Raw genomic sequence first — 14590 nt, 5'->3', positions numbered from 1 at the left:
GGATGTGTTCTAGACAGTGAACTGGATACTTCTTCCTTGTGATTCTTTAGGATTAAGCAATGCCACAAACTACCTCTTCTGGAAGTCCATTTCTCTTAAATTCTTGTCAATGCTGATAGCTTGCATCTATTTTAATTTGGCTTCCACTTTTTCTGAGTTTGTTGTTTCTCAAATCTGCCTCATCATAAGTATTACCTGGGGACTAGGTATAAGTTACAAACCACCGAGTTCAAGAAAGGGTATTTCGGTTTAAAATTTTTTTAATTTAAAATTAAAATTAAAACTAACAATGTTGTGTTAGTTTCTGCTGTGTAACAACATAAATCAGTTATATGTAAACATATATCCCTTCACTCCTGAGCCTCCCTCCCACCCCTCCAGGTCATCACAGCACACCGAGCTGAGCTCCCTGTGTGTTATATATACATCAGGTTCCCACTGGCTATTTTACACGTGGTAGCACATTATGTCAATGCTGTTCTCTTAATTTGTCCCACTGAGCCTCTCCCTGGCTGAGGGCATTTTGATTTGAGAGATTGTAGACAAGTCTTTGATCATCCCCAATTATGCCTGCCTCCTGGTAGTTATACCTTTGTGCAGTCCTTTCTCTCTGAGTTTAGACGGGACCTAAGGCTTGCTTTTAACCAACAGAATAAAGCAAATGTGATGGACTGCTGCTTCCATGATGATGTTACATAAGTTGTAACTTCTGTCTTGCTAGCAGACTCCCTTGTTGGCTTTGATGAAACAGGTTGCCAGATGGAGAAGACCACGTGTCAAGGAACTGAGGCTGGAACTGATCAACAGCCAGTGAGCAAATGAGTCCTGCCAACAACTACATATGCTTAGATGCAAGTGTTTCCCCAGGTAAGCCTCAAGTGAGACATCAGCAGAAGCCAACACCTTGATTACCACTTTGTAAGAGACCTTAAAGCAGATTACCCGGCTAAATTGTGATTGGATTCCGATTGACAGAAACAGTGAGATCACAAGTGCATGTGCTTTTAAGCTGCTGAATTTGTGGTGATGCTGTTACACAGCGGTGACGAGTATAATAGGTTTCTGGTAACCCCAGGAACCTGCACCCCATCTGACTTCTGTCTTCCAGTATAGTCAGGAATCACTGCTTTAGTTGATCATGTTAATTCAGTAATTTTTGTAATATATTTGTTGAGATGTTGATGCTACAAATATGAATGTCCAAGATGTGGAAAGCTCAGGGGAAGATAAAGGACTTACAAAAAACAAAGTCTGCAAAATTTATAAAGGTTATATGACTCCTCCCTCTGGATGGTATTAAAATTGGAAGACTGCAGTTCAAAAGGGATTGTAAAATACCATTGGATAAAGGAGTTGTTTCTGACTCATAGGTGTCCATTCGCTGAGAACTCAGCCCCTGTGGTCAACATCAATAAAATCTCCTACTACTCTTTAAGCCAGAGGAGTCTCCATTTTTGTGCCCAAAGAAACCACATCTATTGAAAAGAAGGGCCTGGCACTAGTCATACTTTGCCAGCTCTTATTAAGTGCATATCTTATCTCTTCAAGAGAATAAAAACATTCCTTTAGTTCAGGAGCCATGTCTTATATTACTTCTTATTCTTCAAAAAAACTAATAGTCTCTGGATAATAGGTATTGAAACTCACTTATTAAATAAATCCCCTTAGCCTGTAAGTATTTAAGTTTTAAATTCATGACATTTAATGAAATTGTTCAAGTTTTCATGGGCTCTTGTAAGACCATGACAAACTTCAAAGTTTGGATGGCTGTGCTCCCATCCCATGTCGGCTACAATTATTCCTGATTTTCTCCATTTACCAAATGAGAATACAATGCTTGCCTTCACTGTAAGTTTTTCTATGTGAAGAGTATTCACTGAAGCATTTTAAAATGACAGTTCCGGGACTTCCCTGGACTTCCTTCCCAGTCCAGTGGTTAAGGCATCACGCTCCCACTGCAGGGGGTGTGGGTTAGATCCCTGGTTGGGGAACTAAGATCCCACATACCACACGGTGTGGCCAAAATAATAATAATAATAAATAAAATGTTTTAAAAAATGACAGTTCTGGCATCACACAAGTAAAGCTAAAAGTGCCACATCAAGTTCTGACCCCAATTTGTGTTTAAGCAATTTTCTTAAACTTATTAAAATAAAAAGAACCATCATTGGTTATAAATTTGAATACTGAGATGGAGAACATAAACAGACTACATTACTCAGAACTCTAAAATCTAGCCTTAGAGAAACCATAGAATTTCATTTGGTGAATGAGTTTAATATGCTTTGAGGCTATTGAGTCCACCACTGAAGTCTCACCTTGGAGAGTTCCATATAACCATACAAGTTGGGATGCATTTATAGGTCTGCCGCTACCTTTCTATATCTATATGTTCATTCCTCTGTGTCTAATTTTATATTTTTTCTGCTTCATTTTTATCTCTTATCCACCACACTGACTGAAAGAGTATTATATTCTACCATAGGTTGCAAAACCTTTTGGGTTTATTAATTTACCTGGGCATTCTCGCATGGGAATACCATTTGTCTAAATACATATAAAACATAGCATCATGCATCTTTCATTTTGACTCTACTTATACAAATAGCTGGGCTTCCCAGATGGTGCTAGTGGTTAAAAAAAAAAAAAAAGCCTGCCAGTGCAGGAGACATAAGAGACATGGGTTCGATCCCTGGTTCGGGAAGATCCCCTGGAGGAGGGCATGGCAACCCACTCCAGTATTCTTGCCTAGAGAATCCCACAGACAGAGGAGCCTGGCGGGCTACAGTGCTTAGGGCACAAAGAGCTGGACACGACTGAAGTGACTTAGCTCACATGCATGTATACGAATAGATATTTGTCATTCCAGAAGCAGAGTGTCACAAAGTATTCACCTCCACCTCTCATCTCTCTTCTGCCCTTTTCCATACTTCCACTCATGGCTGATTCCTTTCCAAGGATCAGGAGGCTGATAAGAACCGGGAAGACCATACAGAACTGGCCCCTCCCAGCAAGGAGCTCAGCCCAAACGGGGCTTCTCATCTTTAAAGAACTGATTCTAATAAATATATGCACATAGAGGTAGATATATTAAAAATGAGGACCAATTTCCTATTTTTTTGTGGTCAAAAATTATGGGTTATGGATTCAGGGAGGCCTGACCTCAAGTAATACTGCTAATATTAACTAGCTTTGTTGTAACCTTGAACAACTTGCTTCATCCAAGTTATGTCTTAATTAACTTATCAGAAATCAAGTTGCTGTGAGATAATGTGCTTTAAAAACTTAAAATATAGGGGTATTTTTATTAAATTATCTTTACATAGTAACTATTTAGTAAATGCTAAAGCTTTTATTTATTTATATTAAGAAGGCTTAAGAAATACCTTGTTTGGAAGCTGGCACTACAGAGTCAAGTTAAACAATATATTGAATATCAATTTGATGACTGTTCCACTCAACAGATGTTTAGTAATTACCTATTGAGTGTCAAAGATATTGTTACTGGGGAGAAAGAATTGAACAAAATCTGAACCCTGTTCTCCTAGAGTTTTCAGCCTTGTACTATAAGCATTTAGATTTTCTCGCATGATAATATGGGAAGGGGATGGACAGGAAAAAGTCAAGATGAGACTAAGCTGCCACCTTCTGCAGCTGGGTGAATGGTGGAAGCTTCTGAAAAGATGCAAGTAAGAATTAGACACGTGTGATTCCAGTGTGAGTGTCCAGCTCGGTTCACAATCTCAATGAGCTAACAACCTATTCCAGAATATAACAGTGCATCACTTGGCTGTTTGTGGTGGGTGTTAGACTAAAAAGAGAAGAACGGCAGAAAGAGGGGCTGGGGAGTAGAACGAGTTTCCAGTAAGACAGAGAAGTGCAAATGTACAGTATGAGATAGGATGTGTATATATAGAACGCCTTGGATGGAGACACAGATTTCAGAGGCATTAATTGCAAGTTCACTGAAGTCCTGGCTATAGTGTGGATGACTTTTTTCAGAGAAAATAACAAAAGGAAAGAAAAGATCTGCGTTCTGGGAAATAGCACTTCTGGAACAAGTGGGAGAAAAGGACTGAGAAATCACAGCCTGGAAGAAAAGTGGTTAGGCAGTTTTACAAAAGTCAAGCGAGAAGAGAATTTCAAGGGAAGGACTGGGACTAGAGCATCAAATCACACAGAAAAAGAGGGTGTAACCTTAGTCATTAGACAGCATTGATAAGGAAACAATTTCTGAAGCTCTCTTCTATCCATATTGGTGTTTGATCTTAATGTTGGATGCTGCATTTATTTAGATCAGTGTTTCACAAATGTAATTATATCTTAAAATCACACGGGGAGTTTTAAAAACCTTCCATGCTCAATCCCTCCTCAGACAAATTAAGTCATAAATCCGTTGACTGTCACTGATTTGGGCCAGTACTAGTAAGAAGAACAAAGCTTAGTGTAGTAGCTAAGAGTATGAGCCTGAGTTTTATATCCTAGCTCTGCTATTTCTTGGTTATTTGACTTTAGGAGAATTATTTACCCCAGAAGGCCCTTGACTCTTTATTTCAAAACAGAAGAATAGGGAACACAGGACTACTTATAATACAAAAGTGCTGAGGAGAATGACAAGCTTATACTAAATGTTTAATTCATTTTGAACCATTTTCTTCTGAAAATATCAGTCTAAATTCCCAAGCTGCCAGCTTATGATCAAGGAACTGAGGCACTGGAATAATCTGGATCTCCCGTTTCAACATTTTTTGTCTCATCTTTTTGAAATATAAATCTATGTATACATATATACACATATCTATATGGCTCAGTGGTAAAGAAGCTGCCTGCAATGCAGGAGACATAGGAGACATAGGTTTGATCCCTGGGTGGGAAGATCCCCTGGAGGAGGAAATGACAACCCACTCCACTAACCTTGCTGAAAAGCCCCATGGATCGAGGAGCCTGTCAGGCTGCCATCCGTGGGGTCACTGAGTCAGACAGAACTGAGCGCATGCGTGTGCACACCCACACACCCACACATGTACGTTCATCATTATCTACACTTATAAATTGATGGTCTGGGTTCTGAGCAGAGTACATTAATGAACACCTGCTCTAGAATGAATTGCAACTGGGAAGAATAATCACTGAATTATTTCAGTGCTGACAGGGTATCAGGGACTGTTCTCAGTCCTTTATGATAACAATTCTATAAAAGGAGTCCTAAAGTGAGACTCAGGCAGATGAAATAACTTGCTCAGGCATCTCCATCAGAAGGCTGGGTTCTTAACCATCCTGTTCTGCTGTGGGCATAGAGGGATTTGGGAAAACAAAGAAATATGGAAGCAGGACAGGAGTATATTCCTCCACACAGGTAGACATGTGCCCCGACACACTGGAAGAGAACTCACGTCTTCCTTTGGACTTTCACAAGAAACTGAGTGCAGAAGATCTGGGCCCTCAGTCTAAAGAGCTGGTGCTTTAAATGTTTTATCATACTATTTTTTGGAATTGATTTGAATGAAAGTATCAAAACATGCATGGAACGGAAGTTGTTTTAAGTGTTATTTAAAGTTGTTTTAAAGGTTCTTAGTGTTTGCTGCCTGTTGAATAGAGTCAAAATAGCTTAGACTGATAATTATAAACTGACTTTAACAAATAAACTGTTCTTTAGAGGGGAAAATTAGTTCTTTTCATACTTAAACTATGCAATTGTGAAAGAATAGATTTTTAGTAATGAGAATTACTGAACATACACTTCTAAATAAAATATGTGCACACAGGTTCTTACACATGCACTGTGACATTAGCACACAAAATCTTATAGCTCAGATTAATTTACATTTCTTAATATGGGGCCGACTTCCATTTTTTGTTTCAACTGAAAAGCAAAATTAAGCTTTTTTTTTCAGAGTTGAAAACACATTCTATTTTTCGCATAGACCATTTGGTGAGATTTATTTAAATAGAGTGAAGAACTGGGTAATATATGACTTATTTTATCCTTTACCCCAAAGTATATTTTTTTCTATTAGAACTTATTTTTATTCAGACAATTCCTATTCTGGACTGTTTTCTTCTTAAAATTACTATCTGTTGATTTACCATATGCTTATAAACAACTGTTACTAACATAATGAAAGTCATCATGTAAACAAATCAGAATCTCCAAAAGTACTGAAATAGAACCAATGAAGAGAGGTCATAACACTGAGTGGAGAAAAACAAAAAATTAGAATGGGCCAGCCTCAGTTTTAGAAGGTCTGGCAGAATGACAACTGACACATACCAGATTCTGGGGATATTTTATGTCCCTCTTTTTTTTTCCCCCATATTTGTCAGCTCAAATTAAAATTCTGTTTGCTATTGTAGGGAGAGCAATTTCTTGGAGAAAACAAGTCTTTGGCTTAAATTTAAACCACATTTGGAATTTTCACATTACCTTTTCATTTTGTAAAATTCAAAAAGTAACTCACAGCAAGTAAGTGTGCCATCTGAACTGTAATTCCCATGCTTATCTCTGTATCAGAGAACGGCTGAATTGCTTTGTTAATTTACAAGATCCACTTTTGGTATGCAAAAATGAAGAAACAGGAGTGACTCTTACATGTGCCTAACCCAATGGTTCAAGTTAGACTATAATGTGCACATTTTTCGTTATACAATATTTTTCATAATAATTATATGCTATGGAGACATCTATTAAAAGCCTAAAGTGATCATTTAAATGCAAAATCTCTGATAGAACTCCATTATATTTTTCATACTAAATTAACATTACAGGCTTCTAATGGATGCTTTAATTAGGCATCGATGTTATCCGTAATATTTGGCAAAATAAAATCTGTCACTGTGAAATATTCATTAAGTTCAATTTCCATCCATCAATATCAAGTGTTTTCTGAACCTTATGATTTAAGTAAGAAGCTAAGAGCTAAGTGAGAAACTAAAAACCCTCAGACAAGCCTCCTTCCTATGTTTCCTAGGAAAATACATGGTCATTAAGTGTCTTTTGTGTTTTATAATTGCCCAACAACTGGCTTATTTTTAGTCATTTAGGCTCAAAGGAGTTCTGTTAGGAGGTTATCCTAATGCTGCCCAGAATGAAACACAGAAGGTCTACACTAATTGGAATACACATCTTTCAGGAAGCAACACAAAGGAAATGTGCTGGGGTGTGTATTTGTAGGCTCCATTAGAAGAATTCCAAGGTCAGCAGCGGTTAAGAGGAGACAATCAGAGAGGGTCAAGAGTCAACTGAGATGCTGGGACAGAAACCTAATACATAAGAGGTTTGAGTGGCGTGCTGGAGGTAAGCCATGGCAGGCCATGCTGAGCAGCACAGGAAATAAAGCTGAGATGCCTACCAGTAATCTTCCCATTGGCTTCCAAGGGAGGCTGCCAGCTCACGATGACAGCGCGAGGCTTCCCTTCTCGAGTAATGACTGTCAAATCCTTAGGAGCAGAGGTCGGGGCTGTGAGATGAAACAGAAACATGGTCTTGTCATTGGATGTGAAAGAAAACAGACATTTATGGGGCTTCTAATCATGATGCTGACACGCAGGATCTATCATGCCATACATCATGCTTATTTTACCATGGATGATTTAAGTATCTGAATTAACAAAAGACACAGAAATTAATATTTTTCCAAGAAGTTAACTGCCTTTCAAAGGTGAGCATATAGAGAGGAAAACGGAATATGTATGACTCTAGAGAAAAGTATAATTGGCATTTTAAAATGAGCGATTCACTAAAATTCAAGAACCATTATAAAAGTTAGCAACATCAATGGCTACATGTCTCTGAGAAACAAAAATTCTGTTACAATTGCAGGATTTGTAAATGAAAGTTCACCTAATGCTATTTTTCCTTAAAAAATGAATTTAAATGCAGGTCACAACATCTTGCTTAGGTAACATCTAGTTATTTTCCAACAAGAAGGAAAAGAAATATTTGAAAATAGAGGAGACAAGGAATCTATGAGGGTCTGAGTATCAACCTGCATGTGTGTGCTCAGTCACTTAATCATGTCTGACTCTTGGCAACCCCGTGGACTATAGCCCACCAGTCTCCTTTGTCCATGGGATTTCCCAGGCAAGAATACCGGAGTGGGTTGCCATTCCCTTTTTCAGGAGATCTTCCTTTCCCAGGGATCGAACCTGCCTCTCTTGCATCTCCTGCCTTGGCAGAAGGATCAAACTGGTAGGAAGTAAAGATGTCAAGAAACCCTGTCTTGCTTAGAGCTACTCTTCCCAATGTTGTTTGAGGGGAGCAGAAATCACCACCCCCAAATATTTTGCCTCTTTGGAATAAGAATTATCTTAAGTTGATTATTTTTTTAAAAAAAAAAAAGCAGACAGAGGAAAAGTTCTGAAAACCAAGTAAAGTTACCCTGTCATAAAAGAGAAATTTATGTTTTATAAGGTATCCCCCTTTATGTGCCATGGGCTTCCCTGGTGCTCAGACGATAAAGAATCTGTCTGCAATGTGAGACCCAGGTTCGATCGCTGGTGGGGAAGATCCCCTGGAGAAGAGCATGGCAACCCACTGTAGTATTCTTGCCTGGAGAATTCCACTGACAGAGGAGCCCGGGGCTACAGTCCATGGGGTCGCAAAGAGTTGGACATGACTGAGCGACTACCATTTTATTTCCCTCTTTGTACCAGCAAGCGGAGGATGACAAGGAGACAGAGACTTCAATGTACATGATGACCATGCCCTCGATTATTGTGATTTGTCTGAAAAATTCCTGTTACTGGCTCCCTAACCCCCCCAGCATCTTTGTCTTTAGCTGGAGACGGTATTGAAGATGGTGGCCATTTGAGGGGATTACTGTTTTCTTGGATATCTTCCACGTACACAAATCTATACTTATTATCAGACATCTGTTTTCTTCCTGTTCCTCTGTCTCTTATTACAGGGACTCTCAGCCAAAAGCCTGGAAGGATAAAAAGACTTTTCTTCCCCTGTGTGTTGCTCATCAAAAGTTTAAATATACTTCAGAGGCAACAGCAAACTGGCCAACCTCATCTAGTATCTTTCAGACTCCCTTTGACCTGCTTTCTCCCTGGTTACGCTTGAAATGCAGTTCCTTTTCCTTCCAGGTAACTCGCAGTGCCCCAGTCTACTGTCCATCGTCTTTTCCAGTTACCCTAGATGTGACGTAGGCAGCTGAGGAATGTATCTAACTTCCACACTGGGGTTCAGAGCAATTTCCTGATCTCTGCACAGGAGTGCTTCTGTATTACATTCACCTGCTGCTGCTGCTGCTAAGTCGCTTCAGTCGTGTCCGACTCTGTGCGACCCCATAGACAGCAGCCCACTAGGCTCCTCTGTCCCTGGGATTCTCCAGGCAAGAACACTGGAGTGGGTTGCCATTTCCTTCTCCAATGCATGAAAGTGAAAAGTGAAAGGGAAGTCGCTCAGTCGTGCCCGACTCTTGGTGACCCCATGGACTGCAGCCTACCAGGCCCCTCCGTCCATGGGATTTTCCAGGCAAGAGTACTAGAGTGGGGTGCCATTACATTCACCTACTGTGTATTACAAATTGGTCCTAATTCTGAATGCATCTCCACACTTGCAATTCTCTTTGGCTTCTCTATTGACTGTATAGTACAGAATTTGAGCATTACTGACACTCTCTTTCCAGCTTCTCTTACTAAAAGAATTCCAGACAGGGGACACCAAACATTCCCATCTATTGTACCATTTTATTTCCAATACCCCGATTCTCAAAGCCACTATTTAGTTAGTTAAGTCGCTCAGTCGTGTCTGACTCTTTGCGACCCCGTGGACTGTAGCCCACCAGGCTCCTCCATCCATGGGATTCTCCAGGCAAGAATACTGGAGTGGGTTGCCATTTCCTTCTCCACTCAAAGCCACTAAGATTGTAAATTAACCAGAGCTGTACTAACGGTAATATCCTGACAAAGTACTCACTATACTTAAAGTTTGTTTCTTTTTTTTTCTTGGAAAAAGGCAGAGGAGAAGAAAGAAGTACAAGGAAGAGAAGATCTTTGAGTAAAAGTGAAGTGAAAGTCGCTCAGTGGTGTCTGACTCTTTGCACCCCCATGGACAATACACTCCATGGAATTCTCCAGGCCCAAATACTGGAGTGGGTAGCCTTTGCCTTCTCCAGAGGATCTTCCTGACCCTGGATTCAAACCAGGGTCTCCTGCATTGCAGGTGGATTCTTTACCAGCTGTGCCACAGGGGAAGCCCATATTAAACATAGTGTCATATATATCTTTTAATGGAAAGAAAAATTCTTGCAAAAAAAAAAAAGATTTGTAATAGTGAAACACTGAATAGGCAATGCCACCTTAGGGAAGGCTTAGTCACATAAAGTGATCATTCAAGATATTTTCTAAGCCACAGATGGAAAGGTATTTGTTGTCTACTTGATCAGTTGTGTCCGACTGTTTTGCAACTGTGTGGTCTATAGTCCACCAGGCTCCTCTGTCCATGGGATTTCCCAGGCAAGAATATTAGAGTCAGTTGCCATTTCTTTCTCCAGGAGGGTCTTCCTGACCTAGGGATCAAACTCATGTCTCCTGCATTGGCAGGCAGATTCTTTATTGCTGAGCCACAGGGAAGCCCAGGAAGGTAATAGATAACCAAAAATTAGAGTATTATACCAAACATGTGACCAAAGTATTAGATATTCAGCTTCAGCATCAGTCCTTCCAACGAATATTCAGGACTGGTTTCCTTTAGGATTGACTGGTTTGATCTCCTTGCTGCTCAATGGACTCTCAAGAATCTTCTCCTACACCACAGTTCAAAAGCATCAATTCTTCAGTGCTCAGCTTTCTTTATGGTCCAACTCTCACATTCATACATGACTATAGGAAAAACCACAGCTTTGACTAGACGGACCTTTGTCAGCAAAGTAATGTCTCTGCTTTTTAATATGCTGTCTAGGTTTGTCATCGCTTTCCTTCCAAGGAGCAAGTGTGTTTTAATTTTGTGGCTGCAGTCACCATCTGATGCTGGGAAAGACTGAACGCAGGAGGAGAAGGGGATGACAGAGGATGAGATGGTTGGATGGCATCACTGACTTGATGGACATGAGTTAGAACAAGCTCTGGGAGTTGGTGATGGACAGGGAAGCCTGGCGTGATGCAGTCCATGGGGTCACAAAGAGTCAAACATGATTGAGTGACTGAACTGAAACCAAATATCATAAGACATTTTCCAATTTTGGAATTAATTAAAACACTTGTTTTTCTAACTAACTTGTTTTTTCTTAACTGTTAAAATTAAAATTGATGCTTATTTAGAAAACAAGTGGTGATGATTAGATTGCTTCACTGAATCTAGGTTGACATTCAAAAAATATAAAATGACTCCAGCTAAAACTAGCAAAATAATACACTGAAGAGCTGCTTATTAAAAAAAACCAAAAACCTAACGACTAATCTATTTCAGGTGCTGAGAAAAGTTTTCTTTTTCCTCAAGCCATGTGACTAGATTCTGGTATTAGAATCAACGCCTCAGATGTTTACGATTATCATATGAACTGTACATTGTTCCCTCATACTTATTTAAAGCTAAGAAATGTATGTAAGTTTATTTGGCTGCACTGGGTTTTAGCTGCGGCTGGCAGGATCTTCAGCGCGTCAAGTGGGATCTTTCGTTGTGGTGCAGGAATTCTCTGCAGGGGGTGAGGGGCAGCAGGCTCAGTAGTTGGGGCTTATGGGCTTAGCTGGTCCCGGCATGGAGGACCTTAGTTCCCGACCACTAAGGGAACAGCCACCCCCTGCATTGTAAGGTGGATTCTTAACCACTTAAAAAGAAGGAGTAGCAATGTCCTCATTCATTTTTCCCCATCAAGAACATAAACGCACATCAACATCTTGGGCATTTGTGTTTGGACTGCTCAGATGCTACCCTCTCCTCCTTCATTTAGAGAAACAGGTGGTTTTTTCCTTTGGGGGGCAAGGTCTCCTCTCTGTCACGTGAGCTGGGAGCAACATCAAATAGGAATTTCCTCGCCTCCACCTCACTCTCTGTAGCTGCGTGATTCTCTCTTCTGGGAAACTGAATGCTGATAGAAGAAAGGAGAGCACATGGAGTCACACCACCGCAACTGTAGCACCTTGCAGGGAGAGTGCAACAGTTCCTCATCTCTAATGCCCGGGGACATGCTACTTCTGCCCCTTGCCAAGGCATCATTATTTAAGCTATCCTTCCAATTATTTTTATTTTACCTAAATTAACTAGAGTAGAATTAAGGATTTATCACTGGGACAGAATGCATGTTTCATTTCAAGAATTTGTCAGCTGCCATTATCCTTATTATGAGCAATTTCAGCACAAGTGCATCATATGTGGCCCCATAGAGTCTTCGCATTATTACAGAATTAGAAGCAAACTCCAGAGTTATTTCATTCACTTCATTTTCTTCTCACGGTTTTAAAACGTACAGACACTTGCGAATTACTTCTCGCTTCTCATCATCACCCAAAAATCTTATCCATAGGCTATTTACACCTTTGTCCAGATCATTATCTGTTTTGACAATCACCCTTTCTACCAGTCACATTTCTAAAAGTTAATATCTTTCTGTCAGCTATGGGTCTCAACACTGATGTCCTTACAAGGCTAGGCAGTTCAGGAGAAATCAATAGGGTTCATTTATTAAGTCAGATGTTGTGCGTTTATGTTTATGATGGGGAAAAATGAATAAGGAAATTACTACTCCTTTTCTTTCACCCAGGGAGGACCAAATACCTTACTGGTTTACATTTAACTCCTTTCATCTCCTTTTAGGTTAAAAGAAAGAGCATGACTTTTATTCATCCCATAATGTATAACTCTCCCTAAGAAGTTAAGAACACTGGCATCCTGGGCATATTTCTAGGAGAACGATTTTATATACGTAAACACGTAAAGTAGAAGAAAGTGTTGAAATTAAACAACTAGAAAAAACTTCTTGCAGAAAGAAGTGCCCTCAGAATTGTAAAAATATTCCCAGTGAACTCAGAGTTAAGGTAGTAATCTGAAATTAAAATTAGAACTGCCATGCTATAGGACAAATTCAAAAGGAAAAAGAAATTCAACTTATTCAGATAAAAGTTTTACTGCCATACATTTTAGAATTTAGAAATGTGTGGTATAGTTTATCCCCAAATATGATGTAATACCATGAAAGCTATTAAAATGTATGTTAAATCCTATTTCCTTCAGATGTCGGATCTCTGTGAGCTATAAATGCAAAGTGCACTGCATGTCTGCTAAGGTTACAAACTCAACATTTATGACCCACAGCAAATGTGACTGGAAAAATTTACAGTGAATTGCATTCACTCTCGATTTGAACTATTGCAAAATGCATGAAAGTTTTCCATTGTGTTGCCTTATTTCCAAACAGTGAACATGACTCCCTAGAAATTTCTTCCCAGTCAACTGTGTGTGTGTGTGTGTGTATGTGTGTGTGTGTGTGTGTGTGTGTGTTAGTTGCTCAGTCATGTCGATTCTTTGCAGCCTCATGGACTGTAGCCCACCAGCCTCCTCTGTCCATGGAATTCTCCAGGCAAGAATACTGGAATGTGTAGCCATTCCCTTCTCTAGGGGATCTTCCTGACCCAGGGATCTCCTGCATTACAGGCAGATTCTTTTACTTCTGAGCCACCAGGGAAGCCCATGAGATAAGCACCCATGAGCCTACAGCTGTAATGCGATTCTTCATTTTGCATCTAATTTTTTTCCAAAAAAGTAAATATCTACAATGTCTATTGATCAAAGACACACATCCATTGGACAGAGTAAAATGCCTTTACTTCAATGTATTGAACAGCAGATTTATATTCAGAAATCCTCAATTAATGTACAAATTAAAACCAGATTACTTATTCCCCTGGGGACTCATTTTCTCCTTATTTAGAGTTGGAAGAATAGTATTTGATATAAAAGTACTATGAATGATTTTATGCATGATTAAGTGTAATGGAGACATCATAGTGCACACACGTTCCAGATTCCTCGGAACCGAGAAAATACCAGCGGCAAATACGTAGCGGAAAACTTTCCTTACATACCTGCCTCATACGTGGTGGCGTGTGCGGTCATGCTCCAGGTGCTGGACCTTCTGTTTTTCGTGACCATGACTGAGAACTCGTACATTGTGTTTGGTTTGAGGCCCGTTGCTGTGTAACTCAGAGACGTTGTGTCTTCTGACTACACAAGTGGGAAATAAGAAAAGAGATAAAAAAATGAACTCTCTCAGCTTGGTAAATCAAGACACAAAGGAAGACTATCCAAAGCAACAAAAAGGAATTTATTTCCAAACAGCAGAAGACCCAGGACAAAGCACTGACTTTATTTCCTTTCTGTCCCAGTTCACACTGGCTGATTGTACATCTAAAACATAATCGATAAAATCAGGTGTTATGTTGTTCAAAGGGGCAGATAGCTGATAAATTTTCCCAAGTGAGGCAATAACCACAGAGACAGGACCAATTCCACTTCCTTCTGTCAGTTCCATTTGTAAGGTTATCTGCACTGACTTGAACTTCAATTTATTTCTAATAATTGAAAACTTTTTTTTCAGAGGCTTTAATGTTTTATATATTTCACATAAATTATTATGGTTATTTTCCA

General features: G+C 39.6%; 1 protein-coding gene across 3 annotated transcripts in view; it reads right to left on the bottom strand.

Annotated features, from left to right (window-relative positions):
• Window positions 1-14590, bottom strand: part of DCC (DCC netrin 1 receptor) — a 1303205-nt gene that overhangs the window by 156569 nt on the left and 1132046 nt on the right. For all 3 annotated transcript variants that reach the window (XM_027525589.1, XM_027525591.1, XM_027525590.1), the window contains exons 18-19: window positions 14029-14167; window positions 7350-7457 (exon numbers count right to left, since the gene is read on the bottom strand). In XM_027525589.1, coding sequence (XP_027381390.1) covers window positions 7350-7457; window positions 14029-14167 — 247 coding nt within the window. The remainder of the gene's footprint in view (window positions 1-7349; window positions 7458-14028; window positions 14168-14590) is intronic.

This window comes from Bos indicus x Bos taurus, chromosome 24 (genome assembly GCF_003369695.1).
Source record: "Bos indicus x Bos taurus breed Angus x Brahman F1 hybrid chromosome 24, Bos_hybrid_MaternalHap_v2.0, whole genome shotgun sequence".
Classification (NCBI taxonomy): domain Eukaryota; kingdom Metazoa; phylum Chordata; class Mammalia; order Artiodactyla; family Bovidae; genus Bos; species Bos indicus x Bos taurus.
Note: the sequence above shows the minus strand (reverse complement) of the source record. Positions and strands in the feature narration are given on the sequence as shown.